The sequence below is a fragment of the Hyla sarda genome, unplaced genomic scaffold (genome assembly GCF_029499605.1).
Source record: "Hyla sarda isolate aHylSar1 unplaced genomic scaffold, aHylSar1.hap1 scaffold_744, whole genome shotgun sequence".
NCBI lineage: Eukaryota > Metazoa > Chordata > Amphibia > Anura > Hylidae > Hyla > Hyla sarda.
The window spans coordinates 63,986-76,978 of record NW_026610767.1 but is presented as its reverse complement, the minus strand read 5'-3'; the positions used below and the strand labels follow the sequence as shown (position 1 = coordinate 76,978).

Genomic DNA, 12,993 nt, shown 5'->3' with positions numbered 1-12,993 from the left:
ACCTACACTTTTCTGATTTTCTGTGGCTGCACCACGGATCCACCATATTTGCCGTTGAACCAGTTTAGTGGACAATAAGCTCCACCCACCTGGTAGTATCTTCCATCTTCATAGCAGCCGCACTGATCCATGGACACACAGTCTTTCCCATCAAAGAAGAAGCCATCGTCGCACTCACAGCCCTCAGAACAGGTTTCGGGACACTTAGCGGGATCGGTGACACCGGCGCAGGTTACCGAGCAGACGTCGGCGCACACTTTGTATTTACTGTTGGCGGGACACTTCATGGCTGAGGGTAAAAGAAGAATAGTGACTGCACGGTCCAGCACACACAACGCAAACAACCCTGAAGAAATAGTACAACCCAATCATTGCTGGATCCCATGGAAGATGAGGGTGGCCATGTCTGGGCTCATAACTTAGTATACGGCGGCCATGTCTGGGCTCATACCTTAGTATACGGCGGCCATGTCTGGGCTCATACCTTAGAATAGGGCGGTCATGTCTGGGCTCATACCTTAGTATAGGGCAGCCATGTCTGGGCTCATACCTTAGTATAGGGCGGCCATGATTGGGCTCATACCTTAGTATAGGGCGGCCATGTCTGGGCTGATACCTTAGTATACGGCGGCCATGTCTGTGCTCATACCTTAGTATACGGCGGTCATGTCTGGGCTCATACCTTAGTATAGGGCAGCCATGTCTGGGCTCATACCTTAGTATAGGGCAGCCATGTCTGGGCTCATACCTTAGTATACGGCGGCCATGTCTGGGCTCATACCTTAGTATACGGCGGCCATGTCTGGGCTCATACCTTAGAATAGGGCGGTCATGTCTGGGCTCATACCTTAGTATAGGGCAGCCATGTCTGGGCTCATACCTTAGTATAGGGCGGCCATGATTGGGCTCATACCTTAGTATAGGGCGGCCATGTCTGGGCTGATACCTTAGTATACGGCGGCCATGTCTGTGCTCATACCTTAGTATACGGCGGTCATGTCTGGGTTCATACCTTAGTATAGGGCGGCCATGTCTGGGTTCATACCTTAGTATAGGGCGGCCATGTCTGGGTTCATACCTTAGCATACGGCGGCCATGTCTGGGCTCATATCTTAGTATAGGGCGGCCATGATTGGGCTCATACCTTAGTATAGGGCGGCCATGTCTGGGCTCATACCTTAGTATAGGGCGGCCATGATTGGGCTCATACCTTAGTATACAGCAGCCATGTCTGGGCTCATACCTTAGTATAGGGCGGTCATGTCTGGGCTCATACCTTAGTATAGGGCGGCCATGTCTGGGCTCATACCTTAGTATAGGGCGGCCATGTCTGGGCTCATACCTTAGTATAGGGAGGTCTTGTCTGGGCTCATACCTTAGTATAGGGCGGTCATGTCTGGGCTCAAACCTTAGTATAGGGCGGCCATGTCTGGGCTCATACCTTAGTATACGGCGGCCATGTCTGGGATCATACCTTAGTATAGGGTGGCCATGTCTGGGCTCATACCTTAGTATAGGGCGGCCATTTCTGGGCTCATACCTTAGTATAGGGCGGCCATGTCTGGGCTCATACCTTAGTATACGGCGGCCATGTCTGGGATCATACCTTAGTATAGGGTGGCCATGTCTGGGCTCATACCTTAGTATAGGGCGGCCATGTCTGGGCTCATACCTTAGTATAGGGTTGCCATGTCTGGGCTCATACCTTAGTATAGGGCGGCCATGTCTGGGCTCATACCTTAGTATAGGGCGGCCATGTCTGGGCTCATACCTTAGTATAGGGCGGCCATGTCTGGACTCATACCTTAGTATAGGGCGGCCATGTCTGGGCTCATACCTTAGTATACGGCGGCCATGTCTGGGCTCATACCTTAGTATAGGGCGGCCATGTCTGGGCTCATACCTTAGTATAGGGCTGCCATGTCTGGGCTCAGACCTTAGTATAGGGCGGCCGTGACTCGAATTTCGTAATTGTACATAATAATATTGGGCTTATGAAGGCTCTTGAGAATAGACAACATTTTTGGTCTTTACCAGTTGTATACACAAGTAGACTTACGGCAGAAGGCTTCGGTTCTCCATGGCTGGATGGTGACCTTTGCGGCTTGGCATGCAGCCACGTAGCTATGAATGCTGCTGCACAGGATGTTCCCATCGCCCTCGGCTGCACACAGGTCATAGACGCAGTTGTTAAAGTAGGAATCAGGGTTAATGGTGTCATAGCAGGCACTGAGGGGCCCCCCGGGCTTCTTCAGGAATCCACAATAGTTCTCAGTCTTGAAGATTTCTTTCTTCTTTTCATCACATGTCGGACAAGCGTTTCCGCTGCCACCACAACCATCATCACAAGATACACCAGGAATCTGGACTTTCCAGGAGGCTCCGAATTTGGTGGCATCTGTGGTGATTGTCTTGTCGGAGAGCTGGAAGTCATCTCTTCTGTCACCGTTATAGTTACCGCACAGGCCGCCCAGCTGCTCCTTGTAGTTCCCGGGGACAGTGACTATGACGTGGTAGACAAGATCGTAATTCACCTGAACTCCGAAGTCAGTGTCGATGAGGACTCTCGCTCCATGCTGATAAGCGCGGATCTTTCCTTCTTCCAGATTTAATGGGAGGTTAAAGTTCACGCCGTCAACCTGCGAGGGGTTAAGAACAATAACTTGTGAGAGCTGAAATGTAAACATCGGACATGTCAGGTAAAATGAGAAAACGAGCACTTACCATGATTCTACCGCGAACCTCATACTCCAGAATAAGGCTGTATCCGTAGACCTCGAAGGAGACCAGTTTCGTGACCGCCACCTTTCCGTTACCCCACTTCTCATTTTTAACGTTGATGGTAAATGGCACCAAATTGTCCTTCTTAGTGATGGTCTTGGTCAGGGTGTAGGTGCATGTGCCTTGGAAGTCAAAGGCCAGACCATCGAATGACATGTAATGAGGATCACCGGCCGCTGAGCACTGAGCAGAACCAACCGGTTGACATTTCTGGACCCCATCGATGACTTTACACTCTTCATTGGGGCCACAGCTGAACGCTTTACACTCCACCGCCCCGCTGGCCGTACACACACACTGCTGGCTGCAGAGACCACTGGGATAAAACACTTCATTCATCTTATAATATTTATCATTGTACCGGCAGCCACATTGGGAGATCGGAACACAATCTCCACTGCTCAGGATGAAGCCGTCATTACACTGGCATCCCTCGGAGCACCCCGGTTTACATCCCAATGGAGGAGAGAGGGACAGGCATGTGGGGGCGCAGCCCGAGGCGCACACTTCATAGTGACTGTTCTTTGGACAAACTGGACCTGTGGTATAAAGTATTGGAAAGGTTAACTTAATATATACAAAACCATATGAGGAAAACGTAGAGCGCGGTAATGCAAGAAGCCTCAATAAAACTTACTGCAGAACTTTGAGGTCCTCCATGGGTATATGGTAATGCCGGCCTCTTGGCACAAGGTGGCATAACCGGCTATAATTTTGCACAGTGCATCTTGTCTCCCTTCATAGAAACAAGCATCGTACACACAACTCTTAAAGTGCCCCGCTGGGTCTATCTTGGCGTGGCACTCACGGAACGGTCCACTCTTATCTTTAAGGATCCCACATCCTTCTTTGTTGTTGTTGTGTCGCAGTTCCAGCTCTGCTAATTTTGCGCAATCTCCTTTGTCGTCCTCATAACAACCAGGTACATTTTGCACCTTCCAGCTGTTGCCGAATACGGTCGGTTTTGTGGTCAACTGGTTATTTTTCATGAGGAAATCATTATTCTTGTCATTATCGAAGTTACCACAAAGTCCGCAGACTGCTCCGGCATAGGTGCTCGGAATGGTGACGGAAACATAACTGTCCCAGTTGTAGGACACGCGTAGGCCGAAGCTCGTCTGGAATATGGCAAAATAACCTTGTTTGTAGACGGAGAGTTTCCCATTGTCAACCACAAAGGGGAGGTTGGATAAGACTCCATTGATCTGGAAGAAAAGAACATGAATTACTATGGACCCAACAATAGACATGGACCAAGGGCGTCCGATTTATGACAAGAAAAACTCCCAGAAGTCTTCACTATTCTCTGCGAGTCTTGGGACGACACAGAATCTGTTCCCTTCTTGCTCATTTCTTATGCCCTCTGAATTGAGTCGTCTCTCTAGACCTCTCGCACACCCACAACTGGGGACACTTTATTAGATGGTCGGCTTTTATGGGCACTCCGCCTCTAGATATCTTATCCCCTATCCAAAATCATAGGTGATAAGATGTCTGATCGCTAGGGATCCCCACAATCTTGGCTGCAGCACTCAGACATCCGGGTGCACGGAGCAAACTTTGCATTTGCCACACCCCCTCCCATAGACTTGCATTGAGGGGGCGTGTCGGTGATGTCATGAGCTTCCAGAGCTGCACCCGATGCTCTAAACGAATGTCGGGTGCAGCAGGGAGTTACCCTCCCAATCAGACATTTTATAACTTTTCCTTTGGATAGAGGGATAAGATTTCTAGGGACGGAGTACCCCTTTTAACTCTCTAGATTCGTGACCTCAGGTTGTGTGTGCGACTCAGTGGAGCAGAGCTGCAATACCACATACAAACTGAGGACAGGTGTGGTGTTTCTAGAGGAAAGCAGCGCCGTTTTCTTTATCCCGGATGATCCCTTGCAAACCTCAATCCAATTTCTGCTCATTGTTGAGTCCATTTGGGCATTAGGGACCTTCCCACTATTACAAGGGACTGAGACGTCTTCTTCAAGTCCTAGAGATGTCAGAATGGGAGGAGCCAGACACATCTATCCAGGCTCCTTTTTATCTCTTCCCTCCAAATATCAGGAGACAAATTATAATATCCTGTCCTGGTGATCCAGGATACACAACTTGTTCACCAAATCTATCCCGAGGGACCAATCGGTGTTGGAGATGAATTTATAGCAGAGGCCCCATACTACGTAGATAATGGAGCGGCCCACATCCCAAAACCTGACAGAACAAGATGTTCAAAGGGGTACTCCGGTAAAAAACAATTTTCTTTTATATCAACTGGTGCCAGAAAGTTAAATAGATTTGTGAATTACTTCTATTTAAAAATCTTAATCCTTCCAGTACTTATCAGCTTCACACAGTTGTGTAGTTATTTCCAGTCTGACCACAGTGCTCTCTGCTGACACCTCTGTCCATTTTCGGAACTGTCCAGAGCAGGAAAGCTATTCTGTGGGGATTTGCTCCTACTCTGGACAGATCCTGACATGGACGACAGAGGTGGCAGCAGAGAGCACTGTGGTCAGACTGGAAAGAACTACACAACTTCCTGTGGAGCATACAGCAGCTGATAAGTACTGGAAGGGTTAAGATTTTTTTATATAGAAGTCATTTACAAATCTGTTTAACATTCTGGCACTAGATGATAAAAAAAAAATTCACCAGAGAACCCTGTTAACCAATATAACAAACTATGATTTACGTCCTGTATGAGTGAGAAGCTAGAGGGCGCTGGAGAGTGGCCCAAAGGTTGAAAAGACATTGACTACATTCGTACCAAAGTGATTCCAGGGGGAGAACGCTCAGAAGGGAACGGGTGATGACTGACGTGGTCTGTTCTGAGGGGACTGGCATCTAGTAGGGACTTGGGTGAACCACCTGGAGCCAGAGGGTAAAGGGTTATTTGCCCTGGAAGGTTAGCTAGGCTTCGAGAACAGAAGTGCCCTATGTGTGGCCTAGTTGCCATCTTCATTTCTACCATAATGTTAAAGCCATTTGGTTTGGATTGTCATTGGCTTCCATTCTACTTATTTGGCCCTCAGCACTTCTGAAGGGTTCAGTCACCTTTAATGTCACAGTCCATGAAGAACAGCCCAGAATCGGCTGAGACACTCCATGGTGTTACAAGAATGGTGGATTTTACAGCTTTGGCCACAATAGAGTTAATAATTAAAGAGTGGCTCATGTGGACTCCTCTCTTCTTCTCCTTGTGGATTGACTCAGACTAGTGGGGTCCATCATGAAAACAAGTTAAAGACCATCCCCATATGAGAGAACCCATTAATGGAATCTACTCACCAGGATCCTGTCCTTGTACCTCCTGTCGATCACGATGTCGTAGCTAAAGACCTTGACTTGGACGGCGGAGACGTAGGACACAACTTTGCTGCCTCTGTTTTCATTTTGTACATTGACCTGGAAGTCGACCAGATCCTCTGACTTCTTGCAAAGTCCTGCAAACTGGTAGATACATGTGCCCTGGAAGTCATATCTCACCCCATCAAAGGTGACGTAGTGGGGGTCTCCGGAGGCCGAGCAGGTGCCATAAGACACCGGGTAACAATTCTGGATTCCATTCACCACAGAACATTGCTCTGAGGACTTACACTTGGTGGCTTTACATTCAACCTTCCTGGTGGTTGGGTTACACACACACTGCTTCTCACACTTCTTATCATCCCAGAACTTCTCATTGGGGGCAAATAATTTGCCCTGGTAGACACAACCACAACTGGACTTGGGTATGCACTTTCCTTCGTCAAGGACATAGCCAGCCTTACATTGACACGACTCCACACATGAGTCAGAGCATATGGATGGTGCAGCATCATCATTGCAGGTGGCAGGACAGGCCCGGGCACAGAGCTGGTACTCGCTTGTCTCAGGACACTGCATCGCTACGGAGACAGAATTTAATAGTTATTGTTTTCCAGGTTATGTTGGTGAATTAAAATGGTAAATTCTGCATGTTATCTGTATGAGATTAGAATAATGAGTATGCTTTGCTTTTCTAGATAGTACCAGTCATGGCCAAGGGCGGCACCATCCCTGGAATACACTAGATGCAGCCTACGGGCAAGGTGGCACCAACACCTAATGCAGCTCATGGACAGAAGTGGAACTCTGTGGAATACCAACACCAGATTCAGGCTATGCACAAAGCTAAAGGTTTGACTACAAAAATCAGACCTATTTTTCAAATCTTACAGAACCATTCAGTCTTATTTCTATGCATGAATAATAAGACAGAAGAACTTACGACATCCAGCAAGTTTTCGCCATTCTCCAATTGAGACCTTGTTTTTCTGGCAGGCGTCGGCATAGGTCTTTAGGCTCTGGCACAGAACTTGTTTGGAGCCTCCATTCATGCACAGATCATATACACAGTTATCCAGATATGTCTTAGGATCTAGGACCGAGTGACACTGACGGAACGGACCGTCTACCAGCTTAGAGATCAGGCCGCAGCTTTGTTCACTTGAGTATGTTTGTTGAGTTTCCAGAGGACACGTCTTACATTCTCCATTACAGTTGTGCCAGCAGAATCTGTCTCCATCTTCAACTTTCCAACTTTTGCCAAAATTAACCAAATCAGGAGCTTGGGTGCCGGCTGGAGTCATCAGGTCATCTGAAGGGTTTCCATTATAGTTTCCACACAATCCACAAAGGCTTCCGAAGAAGCTGCTGGAGATGTAAACTTGTAGGTTGGAGTTCCAGTCATAGTAAACCTTTAAAGAGAAGTCGGTTTCAATGACGATAGAGCCACCAGATTGATATAGGCGGACCTGACCGTCATTCAGACTACTCGGGAGACGCTGGCGTTGGTTGTTCACCTGAAGACAAATAAAGGTAGGTTATGATATGTCAGGTCATTGTGAGAGGTCTTCATGATCTTTACTTACACCCCAAAAAACACTTACCCTCACAAATCCATACTCATATCTGACTAAGGAAATAGAGAGCTCGTAGACTTCTACGGTGACGTAGCTAACATAGGCCACGCGAGTATTTCCACGGTTTTCATTTTTAGCTTCAATGTTAAAAACTGGGAGACTACTATCTGTGCCACAGGTCTTGGCGATGGTGTAAGTGCAAGTTCCTTGGAAGTCATAAAAGCGACCATCAAAGGTGCGATAGTGGGGATCGCCGACGGCATGGCAATAGGCTTCAGATTCTGGCATGCATATTGGCTTCCCGTTGGTCATCTGACACTTCTCCTTAGCTCGGCATTTTACAGAGCTGCAGGACGGACCTGAGTTGACTGAAACAAAACAAATGAATGCATTGGAAATATAGTGAAGGTAAATGGATGGATGGGGTTGGTTATTGTCAGGGACACCCTCAATACCTTATCCCCCATCGGAAAGACCCATAAGCTCACCATTAACGCATGTGGCCGGAGATCCGTAGCTGTTTAGCTTCACAAATCCATAGGACAGCAGCATGAAGGGTGAAGACGGGTTCTCCAGAAGTTGGAAACTGAATCCTTTCCCAAGTCTCTGAGTCGTCCAGGAATAATCAGTCCCTGGAATCGCACTCCAGGTCAGGTCCGACACCGGGTTCTTATTGAAGCTCACTCTGGAGACGTCTGCGGTCTTCGCGACCAGGGTGCCATAGTTTTCGAATTCTTGCTGACCGTAGATGTAGTAAGAGGAACAGTAGCTGTTGACTGGAGGAATAGTCATGAGGATTGGGTCATACTGGGTCATAAGTCTGTCCTGCCAACCAGTACAATAGTAGAGAACTTGGATCCCAGCACTTGCAGTGAGATAGATGGGGGTCCGCACAGGTACTTCCAGCTGAATCACTTGACCTGCATTTAATTTCTGACTTGACTTCTTGGTTTCAACTTGATATTCAATTTTTGTATCTTCAGCAGCCGCCACAAATACGATATCAGACTTTAGCTGCAAGGATATTGGAGGAATGATGAAGCTGCTTCCCCAGCTGGTAACGGGCCGGAGCTGCTCGTAGACATGGTTACATTTGGTGTTCTTAGAAGTGCATGTGTGACCGCTCAGTACTGCCACAGGTTTCTGAGATACTACACGAGTACCACTCAAGTTATCACTACTGAGGAGCTGAAGAGCATTAAATGGTTCTAGGAGGACGGTCAGCTTACTACCAGCTGCATAGGTCTCCTCCTGGTAAGTGACCTCTCCGGTCAAGAGGATGTCAACATTGGTCGGTTCTTCATAACTGACCACAGAGAACTCCTTGAAGCCATCATTAGGACCATCTAAAGGTGTCACCACGTAGTATTCTGTCCCAAGGTCTTCAATGGGATACACAATGCTAGTATCAGCACTTTGCAACTTAAAATTGAGGGAAAGAACGGAGACTTCTTTGTCGGCTTTGATGCCGATCACATTACTTGACTTGGTAGTACCGGGTAACTCCGCACTGGCAGGAATCTGGACGGTGAGCGTTGAGCGCTCATTCACTGTCAAGACTTGTTTGTAGCTGGATTTGTTCATCCATATTGTAACAGTGGTGGACGGATTGTAGCCGGTGATGAAGAGCTGGAAGTTGGCCTTGCTGTAAGTCAACTGGTAGTTCTGCATGAAGACCGTAACAAATTCCTTGCCTAATGGACCGGCTGTACAGACTCCTATAGGAAGAGCAAAAAACATCACAATAAATGATATATAATAGTGACACCTTCCCTGACATGACGGGAGACGATATCTGCAGAAGATCTATTTCAGAAGTGCCTAAACTGTATGAGCTATTCCTAATATGAGCCGTGGGGTGGAGGCAGAATGTTAGGAGGCTCTGTGGCTCTTATCCCTGTGTTAGGGTGGTTTCACACCACGTTTTGTACTTATGGTTCCTGTATACGGCTAGGAGGAGGGGGGCAGGGCTTAATCGCAGCGCCCGCACTCAGCCGTATAGGGGAACCGTATTTAATGTATGTCTATGAGCCGACCGGAGTGAATCGCAGTCTCCGGTCAGCTGCATTATCGGCCGTATGCGGTTTCCCAACCGTAGGCAAAAACGCGGTCGACCACATTTTTGCCTGCGGTCGGGAAACCGCATACAGTCGAAAACGCAGCCGACCGGAGGCTGGAGTTCACTCCGGTCAGCTCATAGACATGCATTAAATATGGTTCGAATATACGGCTGAGCGCGGGCGTCACAATTAAGCCCCGCCCCCTCCTCCCAGCCGTATATGGGAACCGTAAGTACAAAATGTGGTGTGAACCCACCCTTAAAGGGGTTGTTTGGAGATCTCTCACTGCTGCCATCCTAACAGTCCCGGGTTCTGGAGATCAGCGCTTTCTGGACCAATCTCGACACCCAGGAAACTCTGGATCATCCGATCACGGGGTATAGTGGTGACCCGGCTCAGCAGGAATGACTGATCAGCGGAGACCTGGGCTCTGTCAGGACGGCACATGATGAGTGATCGTCTCCATCTCTATGTTCCTCCACAATGTTAGTCACAAGGCTACAGAATACATGGCCACCAAGGCAGACGTGGACTCCTGGGGCCTCGTGTTATTGTCTTTAAGGTTATGAGAAGAGTAAATACAAAGGAAACTCCGACTTTATGTGTCACATCGGAGGTGTCGGCTCTATACGGAGACTATGAAAATACTAGGAGGGGTAAAAGAAACGTCTTTATATAGAGAGGAATGAAGGGTGTGCGGCTTATACAAACACTGTGTCAGATAAGACAAATTCCTGCCATTTTACTGCGCAAATAACTCAAGAAATCGATTCCTCAAGATCTCAACGACTGAACAGGTGCAGATTGATGACTTCAGAGACTATTCAGGGTCTGGACTCACCTATCAGGATAGAATGGAGGGCGTACTCGTCTGTATTGTGACCGAGACCTTAAAGGGGTCCTCCGCCCCTAGACATCTTATCCACTATCTAACGGATGAGAGATAAGATGTCTGATCATGGGGGTCCCACCACTGGGGACCCCCGCGATCTCCCTGCTGCACCCGGCATTCGTTTAGAGCGTCGGGTGCAGCGCTGGAGGCTCGTGATGTCATGGCCACGCCCACTTGTGCCGTCCTGGCCACGCCCGATTGTCATGTCTTGGCCATGCCCCCTAAATGCAAGTCCATGGGAGGGGGCGTGACACAGCGCAGTTTACGTTTCTAATGACATTTTAGCGTGAATCTGAAGGGAAATCTAATCTAATAATATATAAAATCCTAAAATAAAACACTGTGATCCTAATCATCCCTCATTTTATTATTTTAGTTTTCTATATTTTACTTTAGGAGAAAGCGAATTTACGCCACGGTGCAATTTAGTGTCTGGAAAATTCTGAAAACGTACACGTGGACACATGGGGCAGTTTCCTATGGCGACTAATCAGATTGCCTCTTTGATTATTTCAAATTTGTTGCGATCTGCAAAAAAATGAAAAAGTGATGTGATTGGTCGCTATGGTCACCTGACCGCTCTTCCTCTACACAGTTTGTCATCCAGGACACTATTACTAATGACTGTGACTAAGGCCACGTTCTCACCACGGAATGTCCACATGGAGAATCTCTAAGCCACTGTGTCCGAACTAGGGGGCCTCCAGCTGTTGCAAAACTACAACTCCCAGCATGTACTGCCAGCTTTCTGTTGTCTGTGCATTTGTAAAGTCTTGTGAGAGCTGAGGAGGAAAAGGGAAAATATGGAGGCCGGGAGGGAAGAATATGGAGGCCGGGAGGGAAAAATATGGAGGCCGGGAGGGAAGAATATGGAGGCCGAGAGGGAAGAATATGGAGGCCGAGAGGGAAGAATATGGAGGCCGGGAGGGAAGAATATGGAGGCCGGGAGGGGAGAATATGGAGGACGGGAGGGGAGAATATGGAGGCCGGGAGGGAAAAATATGGAGGCCGAGAGGGAAGAATATGGAGGCCGGGAGGGAAAAATATGGAGGCCGGGAGGGAAGAATATGGAGGCCGAGAGGGAAGAATATGGAGGCCGAGAGGGAAGAATATGGAGGCCGGGAGGGAAGAATATGGAGGCCGGGAGGGGAGAATATGGAGGCCGGGAGGGAAAAATATGGAGGCCGGGAGGGAAAAATATGGAGGCCGAGAGGGAAGAATATGGAGGCCGGGAGGGAAGAGCATGGAGGCCGGGAGGGAAAAATATGGAGGCCGAGAGGGGAGAATATGGAGGCCGGGAGGGAAGAGTATGGAGGCCGGGAGGGAAAAATATGGAGGCCGAGAGGGGAGAATATGGAGGCCGGGAGGGGAGAATATGGAGGCCGGGAGGGGAGAATATGGAGGCCGGGAGGGAAAAATATGGAGGCCGAGATGGGAGAATATGGAGGCCGGGAGGGGAGAATATGGAGGCCGGGAGGGAAAAATATGGAGGCCGAGAGGGAAAAATATGGAGGCCGGGAGGGAAGAGCATGGAGGCCGGGAGGGAAAAATATGGAGGCCGAGAGGGGAGAATATGGAGGCCGGGAGGGAAGAGTATGGAGGCCGGGAGGGAAAAATATGGAGGCCGAGAGGGGAGAATATGGAGGCCGGGAGGGGAGAATATGGAGGCCGGGAGGGGAGAATATGGAGGCCGGGAGGGAAAAATATGGAGGCCGAGATGGGAGAATATGGAGGCCGGGAGGGGAGAATATGGAGGCCGGGAGGGAAAAATATGGAGGCCGAGAGGGAAAAATATGGAGGCCGGGAGGGGAGAATATGGAGGCCGGGAGGGGAGAATATGGAGGCCGGGAGGGAAAAATATGGAGGCCGAGAGGGGAGAATATTGAGGCCGGGAGGGAAGAATATGGTGGCCGGGAGGGAAGAGTATGGAGGCCGAGAGGGAAAAATATGGAGGCCGGGAGGGAAGAATATGGAGGCCGGGAGCGAAGAATATGGAGGCCGGGAGGGAAGAATATGAAGGCCTGGAGGGGAGAATATGGAGGCCGGGAGGGAAGAATATGGAGGCCGGGAGGGAAGAATATGGCGGACGGAAGGGAAGAATATGGAGGACGGGAGGGGAGAATATGGAGGCTGGGAGGGGAAAAATATGGAGGCCGGGAGGGGAGAATATGGAGGCCGGGAGGGAAGAATATGGAGGCCGAGAGGGAAGAATATGGAGGCCGAGAGGGAAGAATATGGAGGCCGGGAGGGAAGAATATGGAGGCCGAGAGGGAAGAATATGGAGGCCGAGAGGGAAGAATATGGAGGCCGGGAGGGGAGAATATGGAGGACGAGAGGGGAGAATATGGAGGCCGGGAGGGGAGAATATGGAGGCCGGGAGGGGA

The 12,993-nt window shown here is 49.1% G+C and overlaps 1 protein-coding gene across 1 annotated transcript in view; it reads right to left on the bottom strand.

The window, feature by feature from the left end:
- LOC130345068 (IgGFc-binding protein-like) overlaps window positions 1-12,993 on the bottom strand; it is a gene marked incomplete at both ends in the record, with an annotated part of 46,110 nt that overhangs the window by 24,467 nt on the left and 8,650 nt on the right. Inside the window, 8 exons of the mRNA XM_056554477.1 lie at window positions 90-289; window positions 2,060-2,639; window positions 2,725-3,320; window positions 3,419-3,986; window positions 6,063-6,661; window positions 7,024-7,597; window positions 7,685-8,025; window positions 8,146-9,375. Coding sequence (XP_056410452.1) covers window positions 90-289; window positions 2,060-2,639; window positions 2,725-3,320; window positions 3,419-3,986; window positions 6,063-6,661; window positions 7,024-7,597; window positions 7,685-8,025; window positions 8,146-9,375 — 4,688 coding nt within the window. The remainder of the gene's footprint in view (window positions 1-89; window positions 290-2,059; window positions 2,640-2,724; window positions 3,321-3,418; window positions 3,987-6,062; window positions 6,662-7,023; window positions 7,598-7,684; window positions 8,026-8,145; window positions 9,376-12,993) is intronic.